Source organism: Leptinotarsa decemlineata, unplaced genomic scaffold (assembly GCF_025532065.1).
Source record: "Leptinotarsa decemlineata unplaced genomic scaffold, Ldec_3_MD MMD2_tig00000035_RagTag_RagTag, whole genome shotgun sequence".
NCBI lineage: Eukaryota > Metazoa > Arthropoda > Insecta > Coleoptera > Chrysomelidae > Leptinotarsa > Leptinotarsa decemlineata.
In genome coordinates, this window is record NW_027412540.1 from 12,930,974 (window position 1) to 12,946,425 (window position 15,452).

The window sequence follows — 15,452 nt, forward strand, 5'->3', positions numbered from 1 at the left end:
ATTTTTGACGCTGTTTATGTTTCAACTATCAAACCGCTAGGTATATATTTATAAAACTCTATATTTTTAGAAAGTGCTCTTCGAGTCTAACTCGTCTATACAGTGGCCATGAACCGAATATGATTTCGTTGAATTGTGTTTAATCATTTTACTTCAATCAATCAATCAATCAATGTATTTATTGTAAATGAAACATTACAACGTCGTTATTTCCTTAGTATTAAAATTAAAATACATATTCACAAAGATGCATAGATCAAAATAAAATAAATATATACAAAATTATCATGCACATGCATTTACACTACACTATGCATTTTAGCATATGAAGTTATTTTAAAAAGGATCATAAAGTAAACAGATTTTTTTTTCTAAAGCCAATATCAGAAGTCCTTCACCACTCAAAGATACAAGTAAATCTCCAAGAAGGGTAGTGAAAGGTGATCGGTCTGCGAAATCAGTTCCAGTAGCGCCACCGACAATGCACAGATCAAATACCTTTCTGAAAGATGAACCTACTGTTTTGGGTAAGGTGATTTAATCATTCCCTAGTCTCTATATTCCTAGTCTTTACTGTTTTAATTTTGATCTCGTAATTTATTTATGTATTTTTTTAAACATTCCTTGTGATAATTACTTGGTCTAAAAAATTGGAGATTTGTGTACATAAAGTTATGTTGGTTTTTTGTGTTGTACAAATGAAAGTCAAATGGTTTTAATTAAGCTTTAAAGTATTTTGTACACTCAAACAAAATAGTATTTTATTGTTTATGTTAGTTTTAGGGACAACAAATATTGTTTTGATATTTTGTACTGATTTATATGTTAAAAAGTTTTTTGCTTACTGTTAAAGGAATTTGTGTTTATAGTTTCAGAAGGTATAGCATAGAAATATTTGTGGTACGATAAATTGTTTTCAAATGAATCGTAATGTATTTCTTCATGAGAAGTAAGTAAGGATCAATATGATAGTAGATTTTTTGAAGTTTCAAAATTCCTTTGATATGTTCAGTTTTGCAGAAAACTATATTTTTCCGATAAATTGTTGGTAATACGAGAGATGTAATTATACATACACTATATGATAAATAGGTGTACCTAGTTCTGAATGAATGCTCTTTGTCACTGACGATTGATGATAAAGCTTAGCCATGATTTACTCCAAGCTGTAGCCATTCATTAGCCATATACATGTATTGTTCTAAGTTTCAACAAGATTTAGAAAAGTGACTAAAAATTTTCTGATGTGTTACCATGCAGCACCAGATGTTGCCTAACAAACCAGTGACTATACATATATTCAATTTACAAATTGGAAAAAAAAAATTCAAATTCAGACAGAAGAATGTTTTTCTAGTTACTTGCAAGAAGCTAGTCATGAATTTTGATCATAGATTTTCAATGGAAATATTGCAAGTGTCACAAGATTGAATTCACTAAGTTGACTGCAAGATATGACAATTCTGCAAAAATAGTAGTTTCTTGTGACTTGCAATTTTTTACTAATCATTAAAAACGTATGCATGAATTTCCCTTAAAAATCACTTCATCTCTACTTTCTAAAAATATTCAGTTTTTTTTATGACTAATTAATGTCTTTTATGTAAATACTCAAGACTTGAAAGAATAATCATTATTAAAACCACACCTTCCCTTGCAGTAGAAAGTTCCCACAAATGAAATTTTTTCAACTTTCCTTCCTGAAAAATGACAACCTATTCATGAAAAAACTGAATCTACATAAATGAAATATGATCAAAAAAGCAAAGCATTACTCAGTTAGATATGTAATATTGTCCATTCTCAGTTCTGATTATTTTTTAAATGGTTTGTCTTGTTGAATTGAGCTAATTGTCTAACGGATATCAGTGGAATAACCAGAATTTTTTTTTTACAAAAAAAACGCCGAAAATGGCATGGATAGTATTAACAAAATTTGATTAGCATTTTGATAGTCTGCTCTATTTCTTGTATTCTATTGTTTGAGATGAAATGAAAAGAAGCATCTGTAAGAAATCGAGCGTGGTTTTTTGCAGTTCTCCAATTTTAACCGAAAAACGATGTCGAAGACAAGAAATATTTTTTTGTGTAATGGTTGTTGTCAAGGCTTTAATTTAATGCTCAAGTCATTGTGACAAATTACCAAATCAACTACTTCTGTCTTCTCTTCAAGAAGGAATTAACAAAATGCCTAATGAAACAACTACACTGGATTCCAAGTATTTACTATGTAAATGATAATCTGAAATGAGTGTAAAGGTTTTCATTCCTACACGAATTGTTGGAAATGATTTTATTTCTTGTTGTATCATAAAATCATGTTATTTAAAAAAAGGTGAGAGAGACTTTCGAACAGATGGGTTAGGAATCACACGTTAAAAGGTAAGATCTCGTTAGTTCTTAGCTCCCACAAGTTTCTATTTCTGAAGGTTGTTGTTGGTAGGGGTACGACAGCTGGTTAATGGGAAAACAGATTTTAAACAGATTTATTCAATGGGTTTTGAACACAACTATTATCACATCCCCCTTCCTTTGGTAAAAATACAAGAAACCAACGTTTTTTTTTTTAAATACTTGACTCTAAATAACGTATTGCAATACATGAGTCTGTCTGATTAAGTGACTGCTCTACCATATCTAGTTTTATACGGATTTTTGTCTTTTATGAATTTTGTCCCAGGCCTACTCGGAAAAATGATAGATATACATACAAGGCAAGTTCAGAATGGATGATCTCTTAAATATTGGTCTACAGATGTCCTGATGATGAGCTTTGATCGTGCATCTTATAATTTTTTTCTGTAAGAGAATAATTCATGAACATGAGCAAAATTGCCCCAGAATATCAGCCCATAACTAATAAGAAATTAGGATATCCATGGCATCCTAATTTGAGAATATCCAAAGAGACAGTGCCATGCAATTGTCGAATTACTAAGCAAACACTGTTCAATTTAGTTACCAGATTGTTAATACGAATTTCCCATGTGAGTTTATGATCTACATAAAGTCCATGTGATCAACTTGCTCCACAAAACACATTATTATTAACAGAATCTGATTATATGTAATATTTTTCTGCCGTGACCGGTATTGTGCGGCCCGCGACAAAGTAAATAATTTCAATCAAGTTGTCATTAACACATTTCAGGAGTTTTTAAGAAAAATGGGAGGGAAAACTTTGTTTTATAAATGGACATTGGAAAGGTACTGCTATTTTTTTATTATGCCGGGATGCTGTCGTCGGGTACTCGCGCGAACGTAATCATCGAAAATTCAAAAGCTTTCTTGAAAAATTACAATCTAATTATGGCGATGACATCTTCATACGGCCGTCAGATGGTTAAGCAAAAGAAAAGTATTGAAACAGTTATTTCATTTAAAACACGAAATAATAGTTTTTTTTACAACAAAATGGCAAATAATTCCCCAAACTTCAGCAAAATGAATGGTGGACACTTGTGGTTTTTGATCCCGATATTACTATGAAATTCAATAGCCTTAATTAAGGGATGCAAAGACCTAAGAAGATAATTGGATAAATGACAAATAAAGTGTTTATTTTAAGACAAACTACAATTATACATAAATGAACTCGAAGCAGGAGATTTTTCAAATTTTCCAATTGTTGCTGCTCTGCATTCCGAAGTTTCTACTCAAGATATGATATCCTTTTTGAAAGAATATCTGTTGGAAATACAAAATAGATTTTACGATGTGAGAAAAATTAAGAACTGTTTTATACTTGTGGAAAACCCTTGGCATATTGAAAATGAAGATATGAAAAAATTCTGCCTGTTTGTATTTTCTAAAACACATGAAATCATTGAACCTAAGCAAGACATAAAGCTGAAAGATAATTTCATAACACCGTGAAAACCAGGAATACATTGAATTTTGGAAAAATGCACCTGGCAAGTGTAAATGTTTACAAGGGTGCGCACAATTACTTTTAACCATATTTTCTTTAACACATTTTCGCAAATGAGCTTCTTGAAAAATATATACCGCAATCGTCTTTCCACTCGTTTAGACGATACAATGAAAATAGCAGATAGTCCAAAAGATGCTGATATACAAGAAATAATTTGTAATTATAATTAGGTATTTATAATTACGGTTATCTTTTCCCAATAAAAATAAATATTCTAATGAACAATATGTACAAGTACTTTTTTCGATATCAAATCCTACGCGAACGACCTAATGTCAAGGAGTCATATAATCCGTGGCCCATCGCCGATACCCACATCGTCTTGTGTGGCCCTTGGCCAGAAAAGTGTGAAGACCGCTGGTCTAGAGGAGGTGATTCCTCATTGAAAAAAAGATAGGATCTTTCATATAAACTTCTTTGGAGCTCTACTAGCTGCAAAAGCATTATTTCAAGACGAACCTACATTCGGATATAAAAATGTTTAGATTTTGATAAGAACGGAAATGAACTATATTAAATCAGGTGGATTAAAAGCTTTTTGGACTATGATTCCTACAAACATGGAAGTCAAACGAACATTTTCTTTTGCTGATTGTAGAGTATGCAGGTCGGAAGTTGCTAAGCAGACAATACAAATACTTTGTTTTTGGGAACTGCTTTCAAAATAGTGAGTATTCAAATTCTATAATTTTGTTTCAATAATCATGTATTTTGACTACGTTGTTAAAAATATCGGTTAATTTCTTAAGAGATTGCATTCTCTAGATGTAAAGAATAACGCATACATTTTTTTCCTGATTGACTCGGCCGTTACTTAATGAAGATGATTGTAATTTCATTAACTACACCTAACAATTTGATCTCCACAAACTTTATTTGAAAAATATATCACATATTTCGCTAACACAGTAGCTTCTTCAACAGTGATTTTAAATCACTATTGAAGAAGCTACTGTGTTAACAAAACATGTGATACATTTTTCAAATAGTTTGTGGAGAAACATGTCTTGATATATTTTTCAAATAAACTTTGTGGAGCTCAAATCGTGAGGTGAGCTTTATGAAAAGAGATAAGTAACTCATTGATATTTTTGTGCTAGAATTACCCTTTTAGCAGGGAAATTCAAAATGTTCACTTGAAATTCAGTTTTTTTGCTTGTACCGTAATTCTCATGAGATTGTCTTCGTGATTATATACAGCTGCAGTTTCCAATGTCCTACCACCAATTTTTATCTTACTTACACCACCAAATATATCAGAAATAGAAAAAGATTTAATAATTTGTATTGAATTAATGGGTTAGCATATTTTTTCTTTTAAATATGTTAAGTTATCCATTAATTAATAGAAGATATTTGATCTGCTCGACGATCGTGAGTTCCATTGCTATATACTAGTGAAATTTTATATCAATAATCTTTGTTATGTTGTATAGCATTTCTGTAAGATACAGTTCTCAATTAGTGGTTGTTTCAGATATATTTCTTTTTACATATCTTTGTTGAGAGATTTCATTGATGTTAATTTTCTTTTTGAAAATGTTTGTGATAAAGAAGTAGGTCAAAAATATATTGTCCCTAAGAGATAAAATTAGTTTTCAGATAAATTTTGAATATAATTTCTAATTTGTAACTAAAAATATGTTAAGTCACTGTGGTATACTGAAGACACGTCAATACTGTTCATTCATTATTGACCAACTCCAAAATCTTTTATTAATATAATTTTAGATTTCATTTCAGTTATGCTGTGATTTAATGATTTACAAGGGAATTTGATGTTAATAATTGACGACTTATATTCTAGAAAATGACAATTTTCATACATCTGATTTATTTTTCCAAATACCTCTCCATTGTAAATGAATCCTAGATATCAAATAGAATTTAAAGCATTATAATATAAAGATAATTAGACATTTACTATATATTCCCCAATGTAGCTATATTCAATGACAAATTTCAGGACAATTCATATAAAGTTAACATCAACTTATTTTATTGATGTCTAAATTTTCTTGCTGTTAAATTTAGTGAATATTGAAGACTCTTAAAAAGCTGTTTTGAAATATTTGTATTTCTTTTTAAATAGTAAGATAAAAATGATGAGATTTTGAAGGAAAGTATTCCCAATTCATAGCATTCTATCATCAAACGAAACTTTCTGACATCTCTTCATTTTATCTTGAACAAGACATTCGTATTTTAGAAAAATTATATATTATTTATTCATCAGAATTAATGCATACAGCTCTGGTGTGTTGTTTGTTGTACAGTAATAAAATATTTTTTAAATAATTTTTTTCTTAAACATCCCATATCAAATTTCAGTTTTAGTATTAAAAATGATTTATTTTCTATCTTAAAATTATTACATTTTACAGTCATCCACAAACTAAAAGTTTAATCACAGTTATCAAATTAATAATGGAAATTCTCTAATTCTTAAATTCATTTACAAACATGCAAATCATGTTGAACGATTTTCTAGAATAATTTAGAAACAAAAATGATGCAGTATCAAAGTGCCATGATGCAAGGAATGCATCAGAAGAAAATACTGAGATCACGTCACTTCTGCTGCATTCAATAACCTGCAACAAAAAAAGTTTCAGTTTCTGGTTTATGAAATTCAAATGAGATCTACGACAGTAATCAGTGTCAGAATAACAAACAAATGCTCACCTCCTCTATTTCCATAACCATTTGATGGCCTATTTCCTGCACTGTTACCACTAGTAGGGCCTCCGCTGAACCTAGATGGCCTTCCTGAACTTTCTCGAGATCTGAAATCTCCACCGCCTCGCCCATAGCTACTACCTCCACGGCCTCCGCCTCTACCTCCACCTCCTCTACTACCACCCCTATTCCCTCTTCCACTACCATCACTGTAGCGGCTAAAGCCACCTTTGCCAAAACTTGATGAACGGTTAGCTATCTCTGCCAGTTTTGGATTTATAACCTTCAAAAATTGACTTGTTACGAAAAAAATAAAGGCAATCATTGTTAAATTCAGTTTCATAGAGTTTTTCATACAAATATAAAAAGATTGTATGCTAAAAAAAATGTCAGGATTTAATTTTACGAAATACATTATATCAAATGTAAATCGAAGTTAAAATCAGTGTCCCACTATTATTTTGCACATTTCGACACCTAGTTGATAATAATTCATCAACTTGGCTCTAATATGTGCATTGTAACTCTGTGAAATTCATTATGAGCAAAGTTCAGCTTGGAAAAGAAAACAATACTAGGAACTAGTAATAATGATATCTATTGAAATTGTTCATCTTTCTTTGGGACTGGCATTGACAATAATTTCAAGGAGAAAATTTTGATTACAAGTCGACCTGAACTTTTCTTTTTGATATTTTAAATATATATATATATATATATATATATATATATATATATATATATATATATATATATATATATATATATATATAAATTTAGTGAAATAAAAAAATTCTTATTTTAGAGCGTATGTGAATGAGTTTCAAAATTAATCAAATAAGTTATAGCCACATCTTATACTTATTAAAATGGTGATGGGTTTCTTGGAGATGAAACTTCAGATTAAAAATCTATAAAAGCCATCTTGGAAATCTTGAAAAGTAGCCATGAGAAAGTGTTTTTGTTAGTTAATTCATTTTAAAATAACGAATAAAAAATTAATGTAAATTGGCGAATTTTCTTTTTTTTTTCAATACCTCCAAAATTTTAAGTTTAAAACGTCATTTAAATAAGCTCACAATTAGGCGCATATGTTTTCTAATCTAACCGACTTTGTGGCTATCAGTTTCAATTTTCTTAAGCTGGCTCTCCATTATCTTGGACACATCTACAAAAATAGGGCGTCCATTCAACTTTACCTGATTTGCTTCTTTGAGAACTCCCAGAAGGTCCCTTGCTTGCCTTGAATTGCTGGGTGTGAAGAAGGCATAAGAAGTACCAGTACACTCGGACCTCCCAGTTCTGCCTATCCTATGGATGTAATCCTCCGAAGAATTTGGATAGTCGTAATTTATTACGTACTTGATCCCATCCACATCTAGGTAATGCCGTTAATTTAAACATTATTTCAAGTTAATAGTTACATCACTTAACTTTCGAATAGAAGGATAAAACTAAGTTTTGTAACTTTAAGCAAGTAGTCCATTATCAATTACTGCAGAAATGTTTGATATGTATGTATATATGTTGTCTTTGAGTTCGGGTTGAACTGCGTCTGGAGTTTCGAACATGTACACATGGGCAATTCTGCATTGTCTTCCAATTAATTAGTTGAATATCAACAACCCTAGTCAAAATTCTATATATACCAATGTTAATTGTTTTTGCAATGTATACTATAATATACTTACATTTAAAGTGAATAATTTCATTCAGCAATGTCGAATGTGCATTCAGGAGAGAATTCACTCACTGGTCCATTTGAAACATATTTAAATGCCAATTATCGATTATAAAATGCTCATTGAATGTTTCAAATTAAATCCACTTGGTTATACAGTTGTGAATTGAACACCAAAGAAAATTTCTAAGGAAAGTTTGTATAGAATTTTCAGGAGAGTGTTAATTTATGGAAGCAAATGTAAATGCTTTTATAATAGTTTCTAGTCTCACCTTCTGAATAATATTCAATTACTACTTGAAAGTTTCATTATTTTGATCAAGAGGAACTTGTTTTGAATTCAAGTGATGTAACTAGACAGCACTAGCACTCTTGATTATTTTCCATTGAGTGTAAGCTTAGTTTTGGATTTGAAAAACAATTTTAAATAGTAAAACGTCTAGAAACTGTTCAATAACCAAAACCATTATTGAAAAATGGAGAATAATCAAAATTTGAATAAAAAAATAAGAATACTAACCATGAAAATGAGTGTTATCCATGTCGCTCTGAAGATTTTAAACAATTCTTAGTGTAACAGCTATAGTAGCAATGTATTTTGGCTGCTGCAGTGGCAATGCGTACTTTCTTGTTCAATACTACACCACATTTCAATTATTTGTGTACGCATCAATGCCAAAATAATGAGTAAAATTGCAGGACCGACAGGAAGACAAATTATCATTTGAATGACATCTTGTTTTGCAGCTCGGCAACAATCTTTGAAAGTCCCTCGATGATCGACAGCCGAGCTACTTTACGTTTGGGAAAAGGGGCCGCTGACATTACCACGAATATACAGAGTTAAGTGGCTGCTGCGGCTCCATATAATAGGGGGCACAATTCAAAATGCTTCATGAATCAATTGAAATATTATTAAATATTTTGATTAAAATTTGAAAAAAAAATAATAATGGTAAAAACAGGCCATTCCCTTCGCATAATATTTAAGAATTTTCCAGTTGAAACTAAAGAGTTAGATAATTATAGTTAATTACATACAGATCATACGGGGAAACTGTTTTCTTTTTATCGAACCTTTTTTACAAAATGAAGAAAAGGATCTCAATCTCAGTGTGCCTTTATTGATATTAAAATTCCAATGGATTAATACTTTTCAAAGTAGTGATATTGAAGGAAAACAAATATGAAATTCGATGTGGATTATTCTACTGATGACCTTTCTTATCATAATACTTCAAATTAGTGAGATATTCAAATGGGTACCGGTGTTTAGAGTGAATTTATAGTTACATTCCTCTACTTTCAAGAAATGTTAAGACTTCAAAAGATTCATTCTAATATAACAAAGAATTGTGCAAGCTAGAACTCTTTGCAAAATTGTATAAATGATGTCATCAAATTCTATGGGAATGGCCCATTGTCTGTGCCCCCCTCGAAGTTATTTTCTGTGTGTCAAACGTGTGCCATTTTTGATGCGGCCAAACATCAAATCTTCCATCGGTCTTCTACCGTCTCACGGCAGACAGCCAGAGGCACCGCAAGACACAGAATTGCATCCTTTTGTAAGAACACAACTAAGGCGTATCATAAGCAATGTTTCTTTTTTTATTTCACTTGTATGCTATGTACGCTCATCCTGCATGTGCCTCTGAAACAAAAAAAGGATAACCCAGACTGATTATTAACTCAACAACTAATGTAACTAAGAATAATGATATCAATAAGAATGAAGTATGCACATTGTAGTTCCACTGTGCAATTATTTGTAACTGACCTATTACCTGCCAAATTAGAAAAAAAAATGGGCAATAAATATTGTTAGCAATACTAAAAATAGATGTGAGAAGATTAAAAAAAAGCGTGAATGCAAGTATGGAGTGGTTTTCTAAGCAATATGCATGGGGTTAATCAATTTTATTTGCAAATAAATTCCTAAACACTTTTGTCAAATTTCTTCGTGTTAGAAATCACACGTTGAAAGGTAAGACCTCGTTAATCCAAAGCTCGCACAAGTTTCGACTTCTGAGGGTTGTCATTCGTAGGGGTGCGACAGCTGGTTAATGGAAAAACAGATTTTGAACAGAAACGGATATAAGTCAAAAATGTAGGCCTTGAAATATAATTTAAACAAAAAACGTTTTTGAAACCTGATTCGGAAAAGGACATGAAAAAAAAATTTTGAAATATTTTTGTCACCAAACAGAAATGAAGACTTTTTCAAGTCTTGATAGATTATCTTTTTTTTAATAGATATTTTTAAGTACCACAATTATTTAAGGAATAAATTAGAAAAACAAATCTAGACCTATTTTTCTTATCTTATTCATAACAAAAGGTAATATCCTAAAGTAAAGCTGTGAAATCCAACCAGTCTGGAAATCCGGAAAATGCTACTATAGACTAAAAATACTGAAAATGTTTAGTATTCGAAAAGAGCATCACTCAATATAAACATTTAAACTAAACATGGTTCGATTCCTTAAATTTAAAAAATATCAAATCAAATTTCAACCGGCTTATATTTACCTAGGCCTCTAGCAGCAACGTCAGTGGCTACTAATATGGTAGATTTTCCGTTTCTAAATTCGCTAAGAACATAATCTCGTTCCTGTTGACTCTTGTCCCCGTGCATGCAAACTGCCTGCCATCCAAAACGTCTTATAGCTCTGGTGATTGCCTCTACCTTTTTTTTTGTTTCAACAAATATCAGAATTTTAGAACCCGGTTCTGTATGGTTGCCTATCTCTTGCAACAATTGATTGAGTCTGAAACACAAATGGTATATAGAAAGTTGTGAGCTGAAGTACGATTTGTCAAATCAGTTTCAATCTCAAATATATGTATTTACAATGGTATGTCATACATACAAGCACCCAAGTTGTCTCACTTACTTATATTCTTTTTCATGTTCCTGGCAAACGTCAACAATTTGGAGAATATTGTGATTAGCCGAGAGTTGCAATGAACCAATATTTATTTGTACATAATCTTTCAAAAAATCTCCGGCGAGTTTTTTCACTTCTTTGGGCCACGTTGCAGACCACATGAGAGTTTGTCTATCTGGTCTGATTTGTTCAAGGATTTTTCTAATTTGTGGTTCAAAACCCATATCCAACATTCTATCAGCTTCATCCAAAACCAAGTACGTGCAGCGTTCTAGATTGGTTGTCCCTTTTTCTAGAAAATCAATGAGACGCCCAGGTGTAGCAATGCATATTTCTACACCTCTCTCCAAGTCTCTTGCCTGTGGACCTTTAGGTGCACCTCCAAAAATACAGGTATTACGAACATATGAAGAACTACCAAATTCACTAGCAACTTGTTGGATCTGTTGAGCCAATTCTCTAGTAGGCGCCAGCACCAAAGCAATTGGTCCTTCACCACGAGAAATTGGTGGTTGATTATTGATATGTACAATTGCTGGAAGGATATATGCCAATGTTTTTCCTGACCCAGTTTTTGCAATTCCAACCATGTCCATGCCACTCAAAGCTATGGGCCAGCCCTGGGCTTGGATAGCAGTTGGAGCATCATATCCTTGATTCTTAATCTCTTTCATTACATAATCAGGAAAACAAGCTTCATTGAAATTTTGAATTGGGTTTGGAGCACTTCCATCAACTGTAATTTCTTTAGCTCTTCGATACTGTTCAACTTCATAAGGTGAACGATTTGCCACAGCAGGGTGCGGCACATAAAAATCTTTCTTTATTGGATGCAGCTGAATATTATCCCATTGTGGTTTATATAACTGGCCCCCTTGAACGCCTCTACCTCCTCCTCGACCTCCGAAACGGCTCCCAGAGTCACCATTCCTGAAACCAGCTCCTCTCCCCCCACCGCCGCTACGAAATCCATCCCTCCCACCTCTATATCCGCCCCCATCATTTCCACCCCTGTATCCACCACTATCATTTCCACCCCTGTAACTAGATCCCTCATTTCCACCTCTAAAACCTCCTCCTCCTCTACCACCACCTCCAAAAGAATTTCTGTCAGAGTTGGAATAATTATCTCTTCCACGAAAGGAGCCCCCTCGTCCTCCGCTACTACTGTTTTGTCTGCTGAATGACCTGGAATATAAAATTAACAATTACATAACACTTCAAAAAAGGGGGGGGCAACAAACCGTGAACAGGTGTTTCCAGCGCTGTTTGCCCCCCCATTTTTGGAGTGTTATATCCACGTATTTTCTTTATATTATATATATATATATAGAGAGAGAGAGAGAGAGAAACAGAGAAAAAGTACAACTTATGAGCCTATAGAAAATAGCGCTGAACGATTTACCAAGACAGAATACTTGCATACACTTACTACCAAGAGCTGGTGTGGATGTTAATGTTTGCAAACATTTTTTTTTTTTAAGTTTAGGAATCTTGGACAGTAGAATTTTTTGAGTAGTTAGATAAAAACTGCAGGTAAGAATTCAACTAAGACTACAGCTCAATTGAATAAAAGAGGAAAATAACCATATTACAAGATCAGTGAATAATTTCTAGTTATATAAATTCTTACAGAAAAACAAATAGTCCTAATGCCCAAATATTTTTTATGACGTATGTATTGCTTAAATGTAATGTCTTTACAAGGAATAAATGGAAAATAATGCAGTATGAAGTTTTACATTTAGTAAAGTATTTACTGAGGGAATAATTTACATTTTCAAAAACTATTGAATGTTTAAAAAATGTGATGCGTTCAATGTTAAGTTATGGCATGATACATACATATAAAAGACTCAAGTCGCATTTCAGAAGGAATTTCATTTGAGAAAAGTTGATTCTGTACAATATTATCCTCTGACCCCATGAAAACATTACCCACACCAAATCTAGTTATATGTATTGTTTACTATAAACGTCAGTTATGGACATATGGCTTGAGCATTCATAATGAGACAACCAATCAAGCATAGATACATGTGTACACGGGATGAAAGATTAGCATCTCGTGGGTCACCACCAGAAATTGGTTCTTGTCTGCTGAATTTTTCAAACATTTTGTAGCCACCAAAAATGTGATCATGTATAGTGATCAATGTGGAGGGCAGAATAGAAACATTGAAATTGCTGCAATTTCATAACAAATATAACCAATATATTCCTTATGGTGGTTTGGAAAAGTTGCCATATTAAAATCCTGGCTGTAGCAAAGTGGGCAGGCAATTGGACAATTTCGGCATGCTTTATGCTGTGATTTTATACATAACCACACATTACAAAAATTACTATTATATTTCATACAGTAAAAATTTCTTTTTACCTCTGATCACATAGGTAACTATGGATCCCCAGAAATATTATAAAATATTTAAAAACACTCGGAAACAGTCGAAAAAGTACTCAAGGTGTGAAATACAACAACACAATATGGTTGAGAGCAGTTCAAGGTTTGACATTGCTCAACAGTTGCAAAACCAGCTGTGCAAAAATTATTCTTTCAAAGCCATTTGAAGCCGATTCAACTAACAAACTAAATAATCAGTACTGATTTTATGTAGACACCGTAAATACTCCTGGTAGTACTAGCATTGAAAAAACAATTAAAAATTATAAACTTTCTTGAAAATGACAAATATCAACTTTGCAATTTCTAAAAATATGCAATTCAACAGCATAGTGACTATTACAAATGGACTACTCATATAATAAAATATAAATACTGCCAATTGCTATAAAGAATTCTTGCCATCAAATTTCTAACGCCATTAGATTCAATGGCCGATTGTCCTGGTTTGCATAGCGGACGACCTGGGAATGGTCGTGAGTGAAATCAGTTTACTGATATCACTATATATATTTCATCTTCGATAGATGAACGTCTTTTGAGCATGCAATAAGGCAAATAAAATCCAGATTTCCAAAAATTATAAATCAAATACATATTCAAAAGATACTTACATCTCCAGAAACTGGCGGAAGCACTTTGAATTTTGAAAAATGTGAAAGGTTTAATATGGAATTATTGACGAAAATTGGTAATAGTTGATCAAGTTCAAAAATACAATTTGAAAACTATCTGCACCACCACACCTGCAAACGCAAAATCCGCCTGCGAAATAAAATGGCGTCTGCCGCTTTCTAGCCACGACGTGAAGGGTGAAGGGATATTAAAAGACAGGAAACGGAAACTGGGAACAGGAAATGAAAGCATAAAACTCTTAATGCTGTGTTCAAAATTGATCTGTGATCACAGGTTTATTGTGGTACTGTTCCGAATCGTCCGAAATCAGTGAGTCAGCTGTGGACTGAAGTTTTTACGCGACAACATGCTCAGTATTCAGTTGAGTGACTGTTTTCAGACTGTCAGGAACAGTCTGGGTAGAGAACCAGAACTGACCTAGAATCTCACGCATAGAAGAGTAATCAAACGAAGTAGAAGGGGTTCCGTGGTAGCCGTGGGAAGGAACGCGAATGCCCTCTTGTCAACTTGGGTCTGTTTTGTGTTGTGTTAGTCCATTGTGGTTGAATCTTTATCTGAATAAGTTTTCGCAGTTCCTAAACAGCTTTAATAACTGTAGCCTGCACCATTTCTGGTGCATGGTTCGTTCTTATTGAAGTTTCTCGCTCGTCCAACACTGGAGACAGATCATTTAGAATACGATGACTCCTTAATGGCTTATTTTTCATAAGACACTGTAGTTTATCAGGGAAACTGTCAATCTGGCATTTTTTAATTCGAGTACTGCCTGAAATGAAGGATATATTTCATTTGACTTTCTTATTCTTGAAATCATATTCAAAGTAAATCCAAGCAGTTGTTCGTGATATTCGGGTTAATTATGAAAATCTATCAATATCTAGTAGCACTATTTCTTGTATTGCAATGTGAACTGATAATATATTTTCATGGTGATCCTTGACCGTCATGTTTTCTTCGTATTTTTTTGCCAGAATTCTCAATTTTTGTCGTTCATGTTTCTCAGTCAGTTGTCTCATTGGTATCGTAGGTCTTATTTGGAATGTCCGCGGCGTTCAGCTTAGAGAAGATCCAACGCCAATGATATTCAAATTGTTCAAGTTTTCTTGATCAAAAAATAAAATAACTCAACTCGAGTCCGTCCACATGTAAATTTGATCAATTCGAATGTCTATGATTGCTATCTATGATAATTTTGCTGAGCGACTTCCCATCACATCACCTTGGGGTTCC

General features: G+C 32.7%; 2 protein-coding genes across 5 annotated transcripts in view; one reads left to right on the forward strand and one right to left on the reverse strand.

Annotated features, from left to right (window-relative positions):
* Window positions 1-11,284, forward strand: part of LOC111510524 (uncharacterized) — a 57,655-nt gene extending 46,371 nt beyond the window's left edge. For 3 of the 4 annotated variants that reach the window (XM_074171915.1, XM_074171916.1, XM_074171917.1), the window contains exons 9-10: window positions 378-527; window positions 7,756-11,284. In XM_074171915.1, coding sequence (XP_074028016.1) covers window positions 378-527; window positions 7,756-7,793 — 188 coding nt within the window. In that variant the 3' untranslated portion in view covers window positions 7,794-11,284. Of the gene's footprint in view, window positions 1-377 lie in introns of all 4 variants that reach the window. The other variant, XM_074171918.1, reaches the window with a different exon arrangement.
* On the reverse strand, window positions 6,266-14,411 carry Rm62 (ATP-dependent RNA helicase p62). Its single transcript, XM_074171919.1, has 6 exons — window positions 14,201-14,411; window positions 11,189-12,370; window positions 10,824-11,062; window positions 7,813-7,991; window positions 6,620-6,896; window positions 6,266-6,528 (listed from the first exon to the last, which is right to left on the reverse strand). Coding segments are annotated over exons 1-6 (1,887 nt in total). The 5' UTR covers window positions 14,203-14,411; the 3' UTR covers window positions 6,266-6,520.
* Between the last annotated feature and the right edge of the window lie 1,041 nt (window positions 14,412-15,452).

What these genes read in the sequence shown, in the direction of transcription:
- Rm62 (XM_074171919.1), bottom strand. An exon ending in GAACATGAAAAAGAATATAA is followed by an intron (nt 11,063 to 11,188) that starts GTAAGTGAGACA and finishes TTTGTGTTTCAG; the next exon opens with ACTCAATCAATTGTTGCAAG. An exon ending in TTCTCAAAGAAGCAAATCAG is followed by an intron (nt 6,897 to 7,812) that starts GTAAAGTTGAAT and finishes CAATTTTTGAAG; the next exon opens with GTTATAAATCCAAAACTGGC.